The sequence below is a fragment of the Triturus cristatus genome, chromosome 12, assembly GCF_964204655.1.
Source record: "Triturus cristatus chromosome 12, aTriCri1.1, whole genome shotgun sequence".
Classification (NCBI taxonomy): Eukaryota; Metazoa; Chordata; class Amphibia; order Caudata; family Salamandridae; genus Triturus; species Triturus cristatus.
Genome location: NC_140595.1, coordinates 205,318,579 through 205,336,294, shown reverse-complemented (window position 1 = coordinate 205,336,294; position 17,716 = coordinate 205,318,579). Strand labels below are relative to the sequence as shown.

The following is a 17,716-nucleotide window of genomic DNA, read 5'->3' as shown; positions in this document are numbered from 1 at the left end:
CAGACCCGTGTGTTGTATATTGTATTAAGTTTCTTCCTCGTGCACCGGGGGCTTATCTGTTATCCTATTGGTTGTTACCAACGCACGTCATTTCGAATGTTGGTTTGTTATTTAATCTACGTCACCCTCTGACTCACGCATTCTGCCTCTGACGGCGTTCCTGTGAGTTCCGTTCTTCCTCCACCTGTGGCGGGTCTTGTATTTAGGAAATAAATATATTAAATTTAAGTATAACGATTTCATTAGTTTTACTTACTATTCTTGACACTTCAAATTGGCGACGAGGTACGGGATACGAGTATCGAGTGAAGACCCGTCATGCTGAAGTGCTTCTGAGCGTCCACTGTGTTCGAGGACTTCTGCAGTATTCTGAAAGGCAAGTTATTGCTGTTTACTGCTTTATTCTGCTTGATCCTTTAGTAATTGGATTTGTATTTCTTCGTTTTATGCCGTAGTCTTTTGTTGACGGAGCTAACAGATGCTTAAAAGTATTTATCGAGTGATGTCCGCTTCAAACTGATCCTTAAGGCAAGTTACTACGTTATCGTCACGGCATGGAAGTTAAAATATTTACTAATCGCCGTGTATGTGCATATTTTCCTGTCGCACTGTAGGCTGAGGTGTTTTCATCGATCACTAGTAAAATAACGGCCATTCTGCTCAGCTGCAACGGTTTTCCTTCAACGTTCAGCTGTAACTGTCATCGTAGGTGACGTATTTCCACACGTTCGCACGCATTCTTGTGCACAGCTGTAACGGTTTCCTTTCAACGTCCTGAGGTAATTGACAGTTATTGTGACGTAGTGCCTACGCCCACTCTTACGCTTTCACGTTGCGTGACTCCATTTTAAGAGCAATTTTCCAAAAGAAAGACGTTTGCTGGCAGTTTAATGTGAGGAGATCTGTTCTGCAATTATTTTCTTCGGTGTTTATTATAACATATAGGGAAAAACGAGGAGAATTTGTAGAATAGCTTTATACTAGTAGGATTTTCATTTATTTCAACTAAATTTTGGCAATTCATATTTTTAGCTGAATACTTTATAAAAAAAAAAAAAAAAAAAAATTTTTTTTTTTTTTAAATTACTAGTGAATTTAAAAAAGAGGAAACTTATTCTAAAACTAATATGTCAGAAAATTCAAATATCAGTGCACCAGCACCTTTCTTATCTGATCCAGGTAAACCAGTTATGAAATGGAAAAACTGGTTGAGGGCATTTGAGAATTATTTAATTGCGATAGATGGAAAGAAGTATGAGCCAGAGAGGAAAAAAGCCATTTTATTTGGGTTGTTGGGTGCAGCAGGCCAAGAAATTTTTGATAGCCTGCCGGAATTTGAAGTACCTCCTGGTCAGTTTATTCCTATGAATGAATACCAAGAAGCGGTAAAACGTTTAGAGAAACAATTTGGAGAAGAACCAAATATTATGGTGGGCAGACATCGTTTTGCAACACGGAAACAATTAGAAAATGAGACTATTGAAGAGTACATTGCTTGTTTACGAGTTTTGGCAACAAAATGTGAATTTAACGACATGGTTGATGAACATATTAGAGACCAATTTGTTTTTTATTGTTATGAAAAAAAAATTCAGGAAAGGTTGTTAGCTTGTAGAAATCCTTCTTTACAGGAAACAATTGACATTGCTAAGGGTATAGAGCGTTCGCTGGAAAGTACAAAAGAACTTTCTTCCGATAAAAATGTAAAAAATGACGTATTTTATGTTCAAGAGCGTAAAAAATATGTACCTAGCTATGACAAAAAAGGGAAAACTAGCAAAAGTCCAAATGTAAATGCTTTTGTTTGTTTTAGATGTGGTTCAAAGAATCATAAGGCGGATTTTCAAGGGTGTCCTGCGCAGGGAAGAAAATGCACAAAGTGTTTTAAGGTAGGACATTTTGCTGGTGTGTGCAACAATTTTAGGGCTCAGAAGTTTCAAAAAGTCAAAGTTAGTTCTGTTGATGATTTTGATGAAGATATGTGCTCTAATATTGTTTTGACAGTTGATGATCCTAGTGATGACATAAAAGGTCCTCTTGGTGTTGCACACATAGGTAATGTGGAAATTAATATCATGGCGGATTCAGGTTCGCCAATTACCATAATTTCTGACATTAAGTATGGAAAATTTTGGCCTAATACTGATTTATTAGCCTCTGATGTCAATCCCAAAGCTTTTGGGGATTTTGATATAAATATGTTGGGTTATTTTCAAGATAACCTGAATATCAAAGGAAGAATTATTTCTACTAAGGTATATGTTGCGGAGCGGGGTAGAGATATAGTAGGATGGAAGGATCTGGCGCGACTGGGAATTTTTCTCAAACCAGGTGCCGATGATCCTATTGTGTTGGATGAAAATTTTGTTCATGCAGTTTCTTTTTCTGATTCATTGCCGCCTGTAGACAAAGTTGAATCAATTCTGAGTAAATATGAGGCTCTTTTTGAAGACCGCATTGGTTGTGTCAAGGGGTTTGAACATACCATAAAGTTGAAGAAAAATGCTATACCAGTTAAGCATAAGGTAAGACCAATTCCGTTATCTGTAAAGTCTGATTTACAAAAACTTCTCCACAAATTAGTTGAGGAAGGGGTGATCGAACAGACTAATTCAGCAGAATGGGTTTCTGCCATAGTTCTTATTAAAAAAAAGAATGGCCAAGTTCGTTTATGTGCTGATTTGAGACCGTTAAACAAAAATATTTTGGTGGATTGTTTCCCTTTACCCAAAATCCAGGAGATTCTTGCAGCTACTAAGGGTTCCAATTATTTTTCCTTGATAGATCTCAAGTCAGCATATCACCAAGTGCAATTATCGGAGGACTCAAAGGATTTAACTACTTTCATTACTCCATTGGGTGCTTATAGGTTCGTTAGACTCCCTTTTGGTTTAGCTTCATCAGCCAGTGTCTTTCAAAAGTTAATGGAATGTGTATTAGAAGGAGTGTTTGGTGTTCAGAAATTTCAGGACGACATTCTTATTCATGCTGATACTATTGAGAAACATAATGAAATTTTAGATACAGTCCTTAACAGGTTAAATGAGAGAGGCATGACAGTTGCTAAAGACAAATGTAAATTTCTTCAAACTGAAATTGAATATTTGGGCCATGTATTGAGTGGAAATGGTATTAAACCTAAACTAGATTTAGTCAAAGCTATAACAGATGCTCCAAAACCTACGGATAAAGATACTCTTAAATCATTTTTAGGGCTCAGTGAGTATTACTCACGTTTTGTCGAAAACTACTCAGATTTAGTTGAGCCTTTGAGAATGTTGCTTCGTAAAGGAGAGAAGTATATCTGGTCTGAGAGTCAAGAGTTTGCTTTCACAAAAATCAAGGAAGCTATTGTTAAAGCCCCAACGTTGAAACCATTTGATCCCGATGGTATCAACATCATCACTGTAGATGCAAGTTCTGTTGGCATAGGTGCTGTTTATTCTCAAAAAGTTGCAGGTAAGGTGCATACCATCGCATTCATATCCAGACGTTTATTGGATGCAGAGCGTAATTACAGTACCATAGAGAGAGAAGCCCTTGCTTGTGTTTGGGCTGTTGATAAACTCAAAATGTATTTATGGGGTAAACGTTTTGAGTTGATCACAGATCACAAACCTTTGACTTTCTTAATGGATGGTTGCGGTAGGGGAAACGGTAAAGTTTCTGCAAGGTTAGTAAGGTTGTTATCTAAACTTCAGGAATACAATTTTACTATTAAACATATTGCAGGTAAGAAAAACGTAAGTGCAGACTTCCTTTCACGTCTTCCATTGAACAATGTAGAGACAGAAGTGGAAGAAGAAACTGAATGTGTAGTGTCATTTGTTCACAGTTTTAACAAATTGGAACAGTTATGTAAAGAATCGGAATGGTTAAGTCTCATGGATGAAGATTCAGTGTTAAACAAGGTAAAAGAGTATATATTAAGCAAATGGCCGCCTATCAGAAATGTACATGATGCATTAAAAACGTATGTACAAGTAGCTGAAGAGTTAAGCATTGAGAAAGGTTTTGTTTTGCGGGGAGATTTATTGGTTCCACCCACAAAAATAAGAAAACATCTAATTGAGTTAGCTCATAACTCCCATTTAGGCTCAACCATGACAAAAAAAATTTTGAAGCAATATTATTGGTGGCCTGGATTGGACTCTGATGTAAATGAGTTTGTAGAAAAATGTTCCATTTGTCTGAGGTCAGATAAGCATTGGAAGCCTAGAGTTCAAGAAATGCAATTAGTCGATATTCCCTGTTCATCTTGGGTTAAACTGGCTATTGATTTTGCAGGTCCTTTTAGTGTATTAGAGCAAAATTCTAGATTTGTAATTGTCTTATGTGACTATTATAGCAAATGGATATATGTCAAATTTGTATCATCTATAGACTCCAAATGTGTAATAGAATTCTTGGAGTCATGTTTTTCTTTGGAAGGTTTTCCGCAGGTTTTAGTCTCAGACAATGGAAAACAGCTTACCTCGGAGTTAATGGTCACATTTTTGAAGAGAAACGGTATATGTCAAGAAAAGACTCCTTGTTATTCGCCTAAATCCAATGGTCAAGTGGAAAGAGTCAATCGTTTTCTAAAAGATGGCATTCAGATGGCAATTTCGGCTGGATTTCCAGTGGTTGACTTTACTCGTGAAAGAGTTTATATGTACAACAATACAGTTAATAGTGTAACTGGTTATTCGCCTTTTTTCCTAATGAGAGGACGGCAGGGCAACTCTGCTGTTTCACCTAAGTTTGCTATTATTCAGGACCGTATGCAGGAAGTGACAAGGTTAGATGACTCCAACCTCCAAGTGAGAGACAAGATCGTAAAGCAACAGATTAAATCTAAAGAATACCATGACAAGATTCATAGAGCTGTTGTAAAAGAGATTGGCAAGGGTGATTGGGTCATTGTCAAGAAACCTTTTGTCAGGCATAAGGGAGAGTCAAAGTATTATGAACCCAGTGAAGTTATTGAGGCCTCTAGTGGTTCTGTTCGACTCCATAAATTTGGATGGAGAAACAAAAGTGATGTCATCAAGCTCAAGGATGGACAGAAAGAACTCATGTCATGTCCATTTAATGAGGGTGTAGAGTCGGATCAATGTGATAAATGGGTTGACTTTAATATAAACGAAAAAGACTATTCTCCATCAGTTGTAAGAGAATCTACCAGTGATAACTCTATTTCAAAAGAGACTTCAGGTTTACCTATGCAAGAGATGGTTGGAAAAGAAACAGTTCAACACAGTGTAACTATGGGTACATCAGCTGATCTAGAGAAGCAAGAGCCAAGGGAAGCAGCAGAAAATGTAATCCGTAGTGAGAACAATGAAGCGTGTGCTTCTAGTCATGTAGAAGGCTCTTGCACCAGCTCTGGCAGAGCAACTAGCATTCCCAACAGATTTAGAGACTTTATTATGTATTGAGTTCGTCTTATGAAAAAAGGGAGATGTTGTATATTGTATTAAGTTTCTTCCTCGTGCACCGGGGGCTTATCTGTTATCCTATTGGTTGTTACCAACGCACGTCATTTCGAATGTTGGTTTGTTATTTAATCTACGTCACCCTCTGACTCACGCATTCTGCCTCTGACGGCGTTCCTGTGAGTTCCGTTCTTCCTCCACCTGTGGCGGGTCTTGTATTTAGGAAATAAATATATTAAATTTAAGTATAACGATTTCATTAGTTTTACTTACTATTCTTGACACTTCACCGTGCTGAAGGAAGACGCAGAGAGGAGCCTGCGGAGTGCGGACGGCGGCCTTTGGTTCCACAGCTGACTAGACTCTTCGGTTTGGCTCTCGGCGACCAGGAACATTGGGGCGCTACCATGGTAGTGTGGGAGTCCGCTGTCCCCTCCGTGCTAGATCTGATTCAAGCGGGTCCCGCTCTTCACCCTCGGGTCCTGCGGTCGTGGTCGCGGGTCTGGTACCGTCTGCAACTGCAGACTGCACTTAGGGCCCCCTTCAGCCGTGCAACCGGCCCCCAACAACACTTGCCTGGGAGTGTGAGACTGTGAGTGTGGAGGGGGCAGCTCCTATAGGGCAGGGGTGGCAGTAAGGAGCTTAAGTGCCTGACAGACAGTGCAATTAAGATATCCCAGCACACAGTGACTGGCTGGCACCGAGGCTATAGCTGCCAATCTTGGCTCCACTGCACACCTTAGCAAATAGGAGACTTGATGCCAATTTAAATCTGAATTAGAATTTGTGCTTCAACCTGAAGCCCAAACCTCTAACCAACCTCCTCTCCTCATACACGTTAAAGGAGGAGGAGAGCCAGGAAAGCTCGTGTTGATTGTTTATATGGACTGACCGCACATCACTGTCACTATCTCTTTACTCTGAGCAGAGAGGCCAAGGGGTGGAAGTAGCCGTGCACATCTTTTAAAGCGTAAGACTGGGGAGGAGGTAAAAACTGCTGACATTATTTGCACACAAGAGACATGGGCCATACACCCTTATCAGATAGAGGGGTTTTACACAATTAATCAACAGGCTATAAAACCAACAAGTAGGGTAGACCATCTGGGGGGATATGGCGTTAAGGGTAAAAATTGCTGCTCTGAAAACTCAAAGCAGGTTCTCCGGGTGATAAAACTTGACCATCTAAAGTTGGGTGAGCAGTATAAAAAATGACTTAATATATATGTACATGTACATAGAGAAGACCAAAAGCACTAGACTTTTGTGCGACCTTAAATGATCTCTTTCACACCCATGCAGACCGGGAGGTAATCCTAACAGGGGACTTCAATCTGCATCATTTGGGCAATTACTTTACATAATGACCATTATCTCCCATTAGCTAGTCTAGATCCATTAGCCAGACAACTAAACACCTTACTAGCCGGTGTGAACCTGGCATTGTTACAAATTGTTTCTTACAAGCTCCACAAAGAAGGCCGTTGTTGAGAATCGAGGCTATTGAATACAGTACACACCAGATAAAATGTGTAACTTATCACACTTGAGGAGTCACTCTTTTTAGAGGACTCTTATGTCCAGGTGAGCTACTCGGCCGTCTGCATAAGCCCCTATAAATTGGAAGAGCATCTTTTAAGTCATCTGTTACAAATTCGACTCCAGGTTGCTTCACCTTCCAGGCCTGATAAAGACCCATTAAGATGTCTTAAAAGCACCACAGTCTTGAGGGTCGAAACGTTGACGATTGAATTACATTGCCTGTACCCATCATAAAGGTCCTGGCGATGACAGTAAACAATATCCCATTGTCTTAAGCAACCGAGATTCAATCATCTCGGTCAGGCATACCATATATATGTACTGACTGTGAAGTCCAATCTCGTTTTTGTTTATATATTGGTTATTAATACGCTTTTTTCACTTGATTATCTGCACGAGCACTTCTACTTTGCACTTACGAAGCAGCCTATATGAATACTGACTTATTTATTAATCTATGTTTTGAGCATTCTATTGTAAACTGCTCGAATGTACCAAATGTTGGTAAACAGACCCTTGTGTTTTTGTGTTGGTTTGTTTTTTGTCATTACCTAGCGTGCGTATTCAGTTTCTAGGCAACTGTTTAAGATTATACCTATCAGACTCCCGGCAGAACCAACTGCCGTTTTACATTGATTGTTACAAACAAGGCATATTAACAACAACAACAACAAAAAATTATTTCAAAGCTTATAAACAGAGGATTACAACAGTGGACTACATATTTGTTATAGATTTAATGCTGTCTGTGAACAGTTTGAAATTACACAACGGAATGAGAGTGACCACTATCCACTGGCCACCAGTCTATTGGTGGAGCGCCAGACCGCTGAGGGGACCAACGCACAGGTGGATTCAAGTGGAATTGAGACCGTTCTGTTAGTGAAAAGGTTGAAGTAGAACGTTTTTTCTTGGGCACATGTTATCGATTGGAAAGAAAAGGTACTCGAAAGAGAATCTGTTAGACTCAGTGAACAAAGAACATCAATTTCCAGGAATGTGGCCCAACATATCTTCACTGCCAAAGTGTTTAAAAATAGAGCACAAAGGAGGGCAAACTGCAAATAGATCAGCTAATAGGCACTTGGCATACCACAAGAGTAAGCAAATGCAAAACAGCTGTGAGAGCAGCAGCAAGGCAACTTGAAATGCACAGAAAAGTTGTAAGTAAAGCTTAACAAGCAAATAAACAATATCGCGCCATGCTTTGGAGAGAAAAAACAAAACACATGGAAGCCCAATGTTCCCGTCCATTCTCTTTGCTGGGGCAAAATAATCAGGCAAAATTCTGGGATTAAATCAATAAATTAAACAAACCATTTAAGCAAGAGAATGGAGTTACAGAGGTGCAGTGGATCACTTACGCACAAGGCCTGTACATAGAGAACACGACTCGAGGCATTCATAAGACAATATTAAGTAAAACAATAGTGGATGAATCATTTTATACTGCTGATAAAGTAAAGAAAATGAGAACTGGATCCGATGCACTCTTTCCCTTTCGTTTTTTCCAAATTTTTAAACTGCTTAGCTGATGCTTCAGGCAAAATCTTGGTGTACACACTCAGAAATGTGCTTTGTCCCAAGGCACAAATTGAATATCAAGTAAATATCTGGTGCATCGTCACAGACCAGTTTCAGGTCGCACTTCCGATCAGCTGTCTCAGTAAACTATTATATAGTCTTACAAGCAATCATATTCATCCATTGTAATCTGTTAAACTTTATAATTCAAACGGAGGTGACGTGATGTAAAAACCTTTTATTGCTCCAGGAACGCCCCTCCGGGCTTTTTCCAACAGCATGGTCAATCACTTTCCATTGCAAGTAACCAAACTGGGAGTCCACCCAATGCATTTCGGGCTATTCGCCATTCGTCAGGGCTAACTAAAATTTAAATTTAAAAACAGCCCACCAGAAACCATGTGTTAATATATTTTAAGCTTTACACAAACCTATTAATACGGTACATCTAGTGCTCAAACATGTTATGCCTAAAAATGTGCATGCATATTATCCAATAACAACGTAAAATAATTAAAAAATGCACCTGTTCGCCCATGGTCAAAAAAACAAGATCAACACATTATGTTGAAACTAAAAAGGTAACATGTACCTCTCCTTAAATAATTAAACAAAACATACACAATACTCCACATGCACCAACCACCCACCTCAATAACACTACAAGTGTTAGAAGTACCGCACCTCTGTCCCAGCATCCTCGTCTTCGGTGTACTGCTTGTTCGAGAATGGATAAAACAACCCAACTTTTCAACCAGTGTGAAAAACTCCTTTACGAACACCACAGGTGCAAATATTTAAACCTGCTGTGCAGCAAAATTTAAACGTAAGATACCATGTGACCTAAAGAGTTGTTATCATACGTCGATGCACAAATTCAAACTGCTAAACAAATAAACATCGAAAATTCTGTGTGATCGCATAAGCAATAATTTGTGTAAAACAAAATAAAAAAAATAAGAAAACGTGCCCCTGTGCTTAAATGGTTCAATAAAACCGTACACGTTACACAACCGAATCCAACCACCCTCGATAACCCAACCAGCGTCTGTTGTAGTTCACCTCTGGGTCAGCCTCCACATCTTCAGTGCACCACTTATTCAAAAGTGAATACAAATTAATCAAACACCCTAACTGGTGCCCAACCTGTTGACCAATATGAAAATCTATACGAACACCACAAGTGCGAACATTTAAACCTGCTGTGATGCAGTATTCCAACGTAAAATACCCTGTGACCTAAAAGGTTATTTTTATACGTCATTACACACAATCCAAGTGCTAGACAATTTTATACAAAACTAAACATCAAAACATGTATAATCACAAACAATATTCTGTACATAAAGATGCAACATATTTGGTGTTAAAAGGTTCACGATGAGCTCATCGCAATTAGGTTATCGCAACTGACCTCCTAGATGGTATTAGTCTTGTAAAGTAGTGGGGTGCAGGCATCCAAAGGGACAAGTCTGTATTGTACTGAAAATGAGAACTGGATGCGATGCACTCCTTCCCGTTCGTTTTTTCCAAGTTTTTAAACTGCTTAGGTGATGCTCCAGGCAAAATCTTGGTGTACACACTCAGAAATGTGCTTTGTCCCAAGGCACAAATTGAATATCAAGAAAATATCTGGTGCGTCGTCATGGACCAGTTTCAGGTCGCACTGCCGATCAACTGTCTCAGTAAACCATTATATAGTCTTACAAGTAATCATGTTCATCCATTGTAGTCTGTTAACCTTTATAATTCAAACGTAGACGGCCGGCCAAAGCGTCATGCGCACTTTAGGTGCTGCCACCAATCCTCTCCCTGTGACACGGGGAGCCCAGCCTCCCCTGCCTGTCTTCAGCTGGAAGCTGAATACAAAAAACAAAATGATCATAACGAACGTTATTGAAGCAGCGGGGTGACGCTACTCTGCCTTAGCAGATGAGCCGCCACTGATGGGCTGCAGATTCTGCAACTTTGTAAGGGAGTCAATAACACACAGACTCTGCCAAGCGCGACCATCGGGAAGCGCGCCCTTAGGACCCGGCTCCCCCCGCCCCTGAGACACACCCCTAGGGGGGGCGTCGGCTGGGCCGGCAGCCTGATTGGTAGCCAGTCAGCAGTTGTTCTTCCGGGTCACGCTACGTTGGGGGAACACGCACTTCCGGCTGGGATGAGTGGAGGTGGGGCGTGGGGGCTAATTAGGCCCGCTTCTCTCCTCCACTCATCCTCTCTTCCTCCTGGGACAACGACGACTTTGGAAACTATTAGGGTCAAGAAGAATAATTAGGCTGTGAATTCTGAACACTAGGTTTTAAATGTGTGATGTTTTTAAATTCATAGCCTAAATTGTCAAATGATATTTGATTGTCATGTTTGTGAAGTTTTGTTGTATTAAACATGGCCTGTTTTTTCCCACACCTGGAGTGAGGTTGCTTTGTGGGTGCATGGGGTGGAGCTGGGGCGAGATGGGGGGGGTCCGGGTTCTATACTGTTGCCCCTTTCAACTGCGCGCCATGCTCTACTCAGGCCAATGTTTATAAGAAATGCAATTATAACTTGCAGAGTTGCACTAGCATTCTGCCTCACAGCAAACATGGAACTTGCACGATCTGGAAAGTTTATAACTATTGTAAACAACAAAATGAAAACAGGACATCCGCACACAGTTTTAAAATCACTCAATGGATGACCACTAACAATCGAGAGAACTGTTAAGGATTACTAGTAACGTGTTTTTAACTTATGAAATATTTTAATTAGAAATCTGATTTTATTGTTTTAGAAATGGACATATTGTATGTATTTAGTGTAATGACTTTAACCAATCAAATCAATAAAAGTACTCAGTCATTCATTCATGTTGTCATGTGTGCGCTATATAGTTTTACTTGTAAATTTAGTGGCCCTTTCAGTGAAATATGTGCTGTCTGTAAATGGCAGCGCACTACCACGCCATGCTTTAGTAATATACTTGTGACAGTGTGCTCTAAAATTAGGTTGACCATCCGTAAATTTCACAGACTGTTTGTAATTTGGACCTCACGTCTGTTGTCCGTGAGGATTCCTTTTACGGACGCCTTTTGTCTTTAATTATGGCCATTACAGGGAACAGCACTGCTCCCCTGCGAGAAGCCTCAGCCCCCTGATGGTGCCGCCTTGCACTCCTCCTAGAGCACAAGAGCAGCCCCACCCCGCCCATTGTCATTCTGTATGCCGGCTAGTTGCCACATACAGAATGACAATGGGGCAGTCTGGGCTGTTAAAGCATGTGGTGGCCACCTCCTGCCTCAGTGTACAGCAGGGCATTCTGTTAGATGGATAAAAGGTAAAACGCCCATGCGGCAACGTGAGAAAACAGTTTATTTATAGAAGCCTGTGAAACAAGTTAAAAAGAGCGGGTTATAGTTCTTTAACTGTCTCATCATTTTAGAACTGACACATTTTCAATATTATATTCAACAAAACCATGGTTGCTAGTTTTTATTTTAAGCAACTAACAACCGTTGACAAAGCCAATAGTCCTGGCTTGTTGTTGGTGTAATGATACTTGCTGTATTATATATCTGGATGCAATTACAGAAACAACATAACACCAGTCAGGCGGAACACTATGCTAAGCACAGATTTTTAGCCTAGGTGTTTTAAGCCATGCTCTTAATTACATCGAAAACCCCCTTTGAAGAGACCCCCCAGTTTTTTTTACCCCACTTAAAGCCCTGGAATACAACACCATGTCCCAGTCACCTCACGTCCTAGCACTGTGCATCTAAACCCCTGGAATACAACACCATGTCCCAGTCACCTCACGTCCTAGCACTGTGCATCATGCATGACTCATGACTTCTAAGTTTTCAGATTGCCTGTGTGCAGGGGCATAGTGAACCCTCCCCCGCCCCACCCCGTGCTTTAGGAACTACAGTGAGGTGAAGTTCTTGATGGGTCTCTTCTGTCTGCAGCTCTGCAGACAAATGCTCAGCTCATAATGTGAAAAGGTGTGTGAGTAAATAAGTGCAGGAATGTGTGAATGGCTGGATGGATTAGTGAAAGGATGAATGAAAGGGTGAATGGATAGATAATGAAAGAAAATGATTGGATGAGTGAGAGTGAAAGGATGGATGAGAGAAAAGGTAACTAGATGGATGTATGGGTGGAAGGGTAGATGGATGGGTGAGTGAGTGACAGGATGGATGGATGAGTAAAAGGGTAGATGATGGGCGAGTGGGTGGATGGATGAATGAAAGGATGGATCGATTGATAAATTGAAAAGTGAAAGGGTGAATAGATGGATGGATGAGTGAAAGAATGGATGAGTAATAGGGTCAATGGATGGATTCATGAATGGGTGGGTGGAAGGATGGATGGATAAGTGAAAGGGGGATGGAGATAGAAAGGGAGGATCAATGACTGAAAGGGTGAATGGGTGGAAGGATAAGTGACTGGGTGGATGGATGAGTAAGTGAAAGGATGGCTGGATGGGTGAAAGGGTAAATGGCTGGATGGACGAGTGAATAGATGGATGGGTGGAAGAGTGGATGGATGAGTGTACAGATGGATGGGGTGAAAGGGTGGATGGATGAATAATGGATGGATGAGTGAAAACGTGGATGGAGGGATGGATAAGTGAAATAATAGATGGAAGGATACATGGTGGATAGGTTTGCAAATGGTTGAATATGTTTGGATATAGATGGACACACAGATGGAAGGACAGAATAAATGGTGAAAGACTGAATGATGGATAAAAGAATGATTACGCCCTATAGCACCCATTGTCTTAAGTAACATTTCCTATACATTGACATTCACGTTTATATGAGTCATTGTCTCTATATAATGTGTGTGTGATGTAACGCACTCCGACACCCTGCTTGGGATGTGTACCACTATAAAATAAATGAAATACACATGAGAGACGGTCTATGTGAAGATGAAGGGCACCATTGGAGGGTGGTAGCAAGGCCGGCTGTGCATCGGGTGTTTCCCTGGGAGGCTGGAAAGTGTGGCGGTTTTTAAGTCTCGCCTGACCCAGCGCATGCGCTGGTCTGGTGAGACATTTTGTGAGGGCTCCAAAAAGTGCTACCAGGCCAGCCTAGAGCTACAGTGCATGTGCGCGGGCGCGTGCGTCGCGCTTTACCGCGATTACTTTCACTTTCGCGACCGCTTTGATGTTTGATCGCGATCACTTTCGTGGCCGCACGGCTGCTTTGATGTTCTCCGTGAGGCTTCAATAGATTGCAGCAGTTAAAACAAGCATTGGCATAGCCAATAGGTCTCGCTTTTGGAACCTTATAAGTGTTTAGTTATGCAACTGTTGCATGGCTAAACACTTATAAGGTCCCAAAGGCGAGACCTATTGGCTATGCCAATGCTTTTGTTACTGGGGGCTGGCACTGCAAAGTTCTTTGTATATCCAGTAGTTTTAAATCAACAATAAAAGGGGCTTCACTTATATTCAGGTGTGGTTCACCATTTTCTGGTTGCTAATGTACCTCCTGGATCGAGATGTGAGTTTTGAATCGTCTAAGGTACAAGCTGCGGGCATACTGAAAAACTGTGCAGTGCACAATTGTCTCAACCTAATATAAACTTATTTTGACTTGTACTTAAGTGGTTGTCTATTTACTTACTTTTATACTCTGCGACCCTTTCTGACGAGTCTGTAAAACTTAACTTTTGTCCCAAAGTTTTGTCCTGAATTTTGTCCTCCTGTCCTCAATTTTAACCCTTTGTCCTGAATTTTTACACTCACCATCCTGAATTTCTAGCCATGAGAGTTGGTCACCCTATCCAAAATACACACCAGCTGGCTACATACAACACCTTTACCACTCTCCAGCTTGGGTGACTTCGGCAATCTAACACACCAGCCCCACTCTGAAAACTGTGCCAGCGCCACACTGCTTCGAAAATTGTGTAGAGAACATTTGACTCATGCGTGAGGAATTAATTTCCGTAATTGGTGGTTGGCTGCCATCTAGTGGTAACAAGAGGCATACATGTATTGCGATTCAGCATGCGCTGTATTTAAATGTATTTATAGAGCACTGCTAACCACCCATTGGGCTGAAAGAGCTTTCGCCAAGACCTCATCCCACCCCCGTACTGCGTCCCGGGTCTGATGCTGCCGGCCAGATGTCTGAATGTAGCACTTGCTGGGTCGTTCATATCACTAAGGCCGTTTACAGTCATTTCTCATTCACAAAGAGCACTCATTATTTAATTTTCATTTAATTGCCGCAGGGTAGTTTCCTTCGACCCCCCCTCAAAGTTGAGTGTTCTGGGGGATGGGTATGAATGCTGACATTTTGTCAGCCCATCATAAAATTAAAACGTAATTCTTAGCACTAGTTTGTTTTATTTGTGCAGCCTTTTGGAACTTGCAACAAAATTGGAAAATAGTGTTACATTGCGACATCGGATTCAAATGATGTTTATTGCTGGCTTTTTTCTATAACGTATCTGTAAAGCGCACGTTCACCCGTAGGCATCTTGCCATTGAAAAGCAGATGTTTATTGTTACCCAACTCTGTGGTACTCATTTTATCAACTCAGATGGATGAAAGGTTGAGTGGGCCCGCCAAGATTTGAACCCGTGACCATGAGGTCAAATACAGGCACCTGCATTGAACGCATTAGTCCATTAAACCCCTGCAGGGCTTACGCTCCACGTCTGTGGTTACTAGGTTCTGGAACCTTCATGTGTTACTATTGCACAATAATAGTTCTCAATTTACCTCAGTCAGAGTGATGGAAGACTGCCATGCCAGGATTCAAACATGTGACCTTCAGCTCACAGCATGATTCAGGATCAAGTGTTTTACTAAGTTATATCCATCACGGTACATAATACACAGGATAGGCATGTGCTCCATATATGTGTGTGTATATGTACCTATGTACCAGCACTGCACCTTCTACAGGGACCTATGTGGAAACTGCAGGGCACAGCTTAAATCCCAGCAGGGGCATCTTAGCTATTCATCCTTCTGGCATTTACAAAATGAGTACAACTGAGATGACAGGGTATTTGGTAAATTATAGTGTTAAACAATTGTCTTAATTTAGCCTCAACAATGCAAATATGTGTTGTGGAGTTTTTGTGATCATTCAAAATTAGTTAACGGTTTAACCATATTGAATTTTATTGAAACACACCTTGACTGATATCCTGCCGTCTTTCTGTCCCATCAGGAGTGGAGCCCAAAAGAATGCCATGTTGCACATGAGAGAGAGAAATTTGGCCCTGATCTTGGGTTCGAGAGGGAGTTAATGGAGGAAGCATCACAGACAAAAAGGCATGTTTTGTGTGTTGTGCTGATTATCGTGTACCATGTCTATACCTGTTGTACCATTAAGTCCCACTGTAAGCTTCAAATGATGTCAGCGATAGTGGCTGAGTTCCATTATGTGGTACACCGTAAGGCAGGGCTTTAAGTGGGCCGGGTCTGTCCGGGTCTGAGCACAGGCAGTTATTTTCAGGGGGCCTTGAAACTGGTCTCTCTCGGGCTCTATTTTCGGGCCTCGCAGAGGTAGTCTGTTGTCTTTTTTTCCTGGACTGCAGTGCAAGCATGCACATTAATGTGCGCATGCTCATTTTGCTCGCTACTGAGTAGTGGAGGTCAAGGCATGACGTCATGCCAGGTGAGCCGTGTTGTAGGAGGACTCTGTGGCATGTTTTGACTGGGTGGTGGCTTCGTTAAAACTCACCCCTGTGAAGAAGCTGCGTTGCCTTTTTGGAGCAGTGCTTCTAGTACACTCAGCCTCACGGGAAGCCACCCTATACGGGAGGTGTCTGCCTGGGCATTTCCCGGGATGACGACACCGGTCTCTGGGTACTGGGGGGGTGTATGAAGTTATCCATACATAGCCTTGCTGTAATAAGGAGGGGAGAGAGTGAGCCTGAGCGGGAAATTCCAAATCTGATGACACTCTGAGGAGTCCTAGAGCTGACGGCTTGTCAGAGCAGGGGGTACTGCTACACTAGTTATCTTTATTTAGACCACGCCCCTACTTGGATAGGTCACACCCCTTTAAGAGATTTGCCCCGCCCCTTTTAGAGCACCACCAGTTTTTTTTCCCACTTAAAGCGCTGCCCTAAGTTGTTATCCTGTTTGAAGATGTGTCCTTCCTATGTTTTTAGCAGAGTGAATATACATGCAATAGTACATTTTTTTCTGTATGACTATGGCTTTTTATTATATGGTCACTTTGAACATGTTTAGTTGACTCCTGTAGATGCAATGTAGTACATGCATACTGCGCATATACATCTGAATCTCAAAATGTACATTCAGTGCTATAGTTGTACAATTAATGCTTTAAATGTACTTTGTTGGTACAAATGTACATTGGTTAGACATAATTTCATTTAGCATGTGGGGGGGGGGACCTATCAGGGAGACCATATAGCTGGGTTCTCGAATCTCCCATGATGCTCCCACTTTTAGACCAAATCGGACAGAAGCAGGCCTGAGATCACTCGGCAGTGGTTGAGTTTGAGTGCAAGAACAAAGGGCAGAATGAATAAATAATGTATTACAAACATATTCTGCCGACCAAATCTTGAACTTCGGAGGAGCTAAGCACCAGCTCACTGAAGAGCAATACAGAAGGTGCAGAGGAAGTGCGCAAGTCAACAACAGCACACTAGTGGGGTGCTCAGCTCCGGCTCTGATCCAGAGGAGACTGGGGAAGCTTCTCAACCCAATTACAGACCTGAGTGGGTCTAGCTATTTCCAGACCTGCGCTCCAAAGAGTCCCTTCTGTGTACCAGCCTGACTGGATTCATGCATTCCATCGACCGGTGTGGCAAAGGAAATTACTACATGCAGCACCCAGAGGAGACTTTAGCAATACCATCTGAAGCAAGCTAAGAGGTGGAGTGCCCAGGACTTCTTGACTGCTGAAATATTTTGAGATGGTTGGGTAGGTCATTTGAGCCCATGTTGAAAACTAGGTACTTGCTTGGGTCAGAGGTAGCATTTGGAGCCACTTCTAAAACTGTTGCCATTTTAAGCAACACCACATTATGCACCCCAAGGAGCAGATATCTAGAACTACTTGGGACAAAATGATTTCTGTCAGCAGAGATCCGCATTTCCAAAGCCTTATATGGCATGGCAGATAATGAGGGCAGAATAAGGGCTGCCCAGCTGACCTAAAGTGAGGCACTCACTATGAAAGATTTGAAATGCTTGAGTGTGTCAGTGTAGAGAAGAGGCGGTGAAAATGGAACACCA

At 41.6% G+C, this 17,716-nt stretch overlaps 1 protein-coding gene across 5 annotated transcripts in view; it reads left to right on the top strand.

Annotated features, from left to right (window-relative positions):
• LOC146773073 (uncharacterized) overlaps nt 1-17,716 on the top strand; it is a 682,875-nt gene that overhangs the window by 299,447 nt on the left and 365,712 nt on the right. For 3 of the 5 annotated variants that reach the window (XR_014972166.1, XM_085638325.1, XM_085638326.1), the window contains 2 exons: nt 1,814-1,889; nt 15,669-15,772. The exons of 1 other annotated variant lie outside the window; for it this stretch is intronic. Coding sequence is in view for 1 of the 4 variants with exons in the window: in XM_085638326.1 (XP_085494452.1) it covers nt 1,814-1,889; nt 15,669-15,747 (155 nt within the window). In the remaining 3 variants the exon portion in view is untranslated. The remainder of the gene's footprint in view (nt 1-1,813; nt 1,890-15,668; nt 15,773-17,716) is intronic. One more of the 5 variants, XR_014972165.1, reaches the window with a different exon arrangement.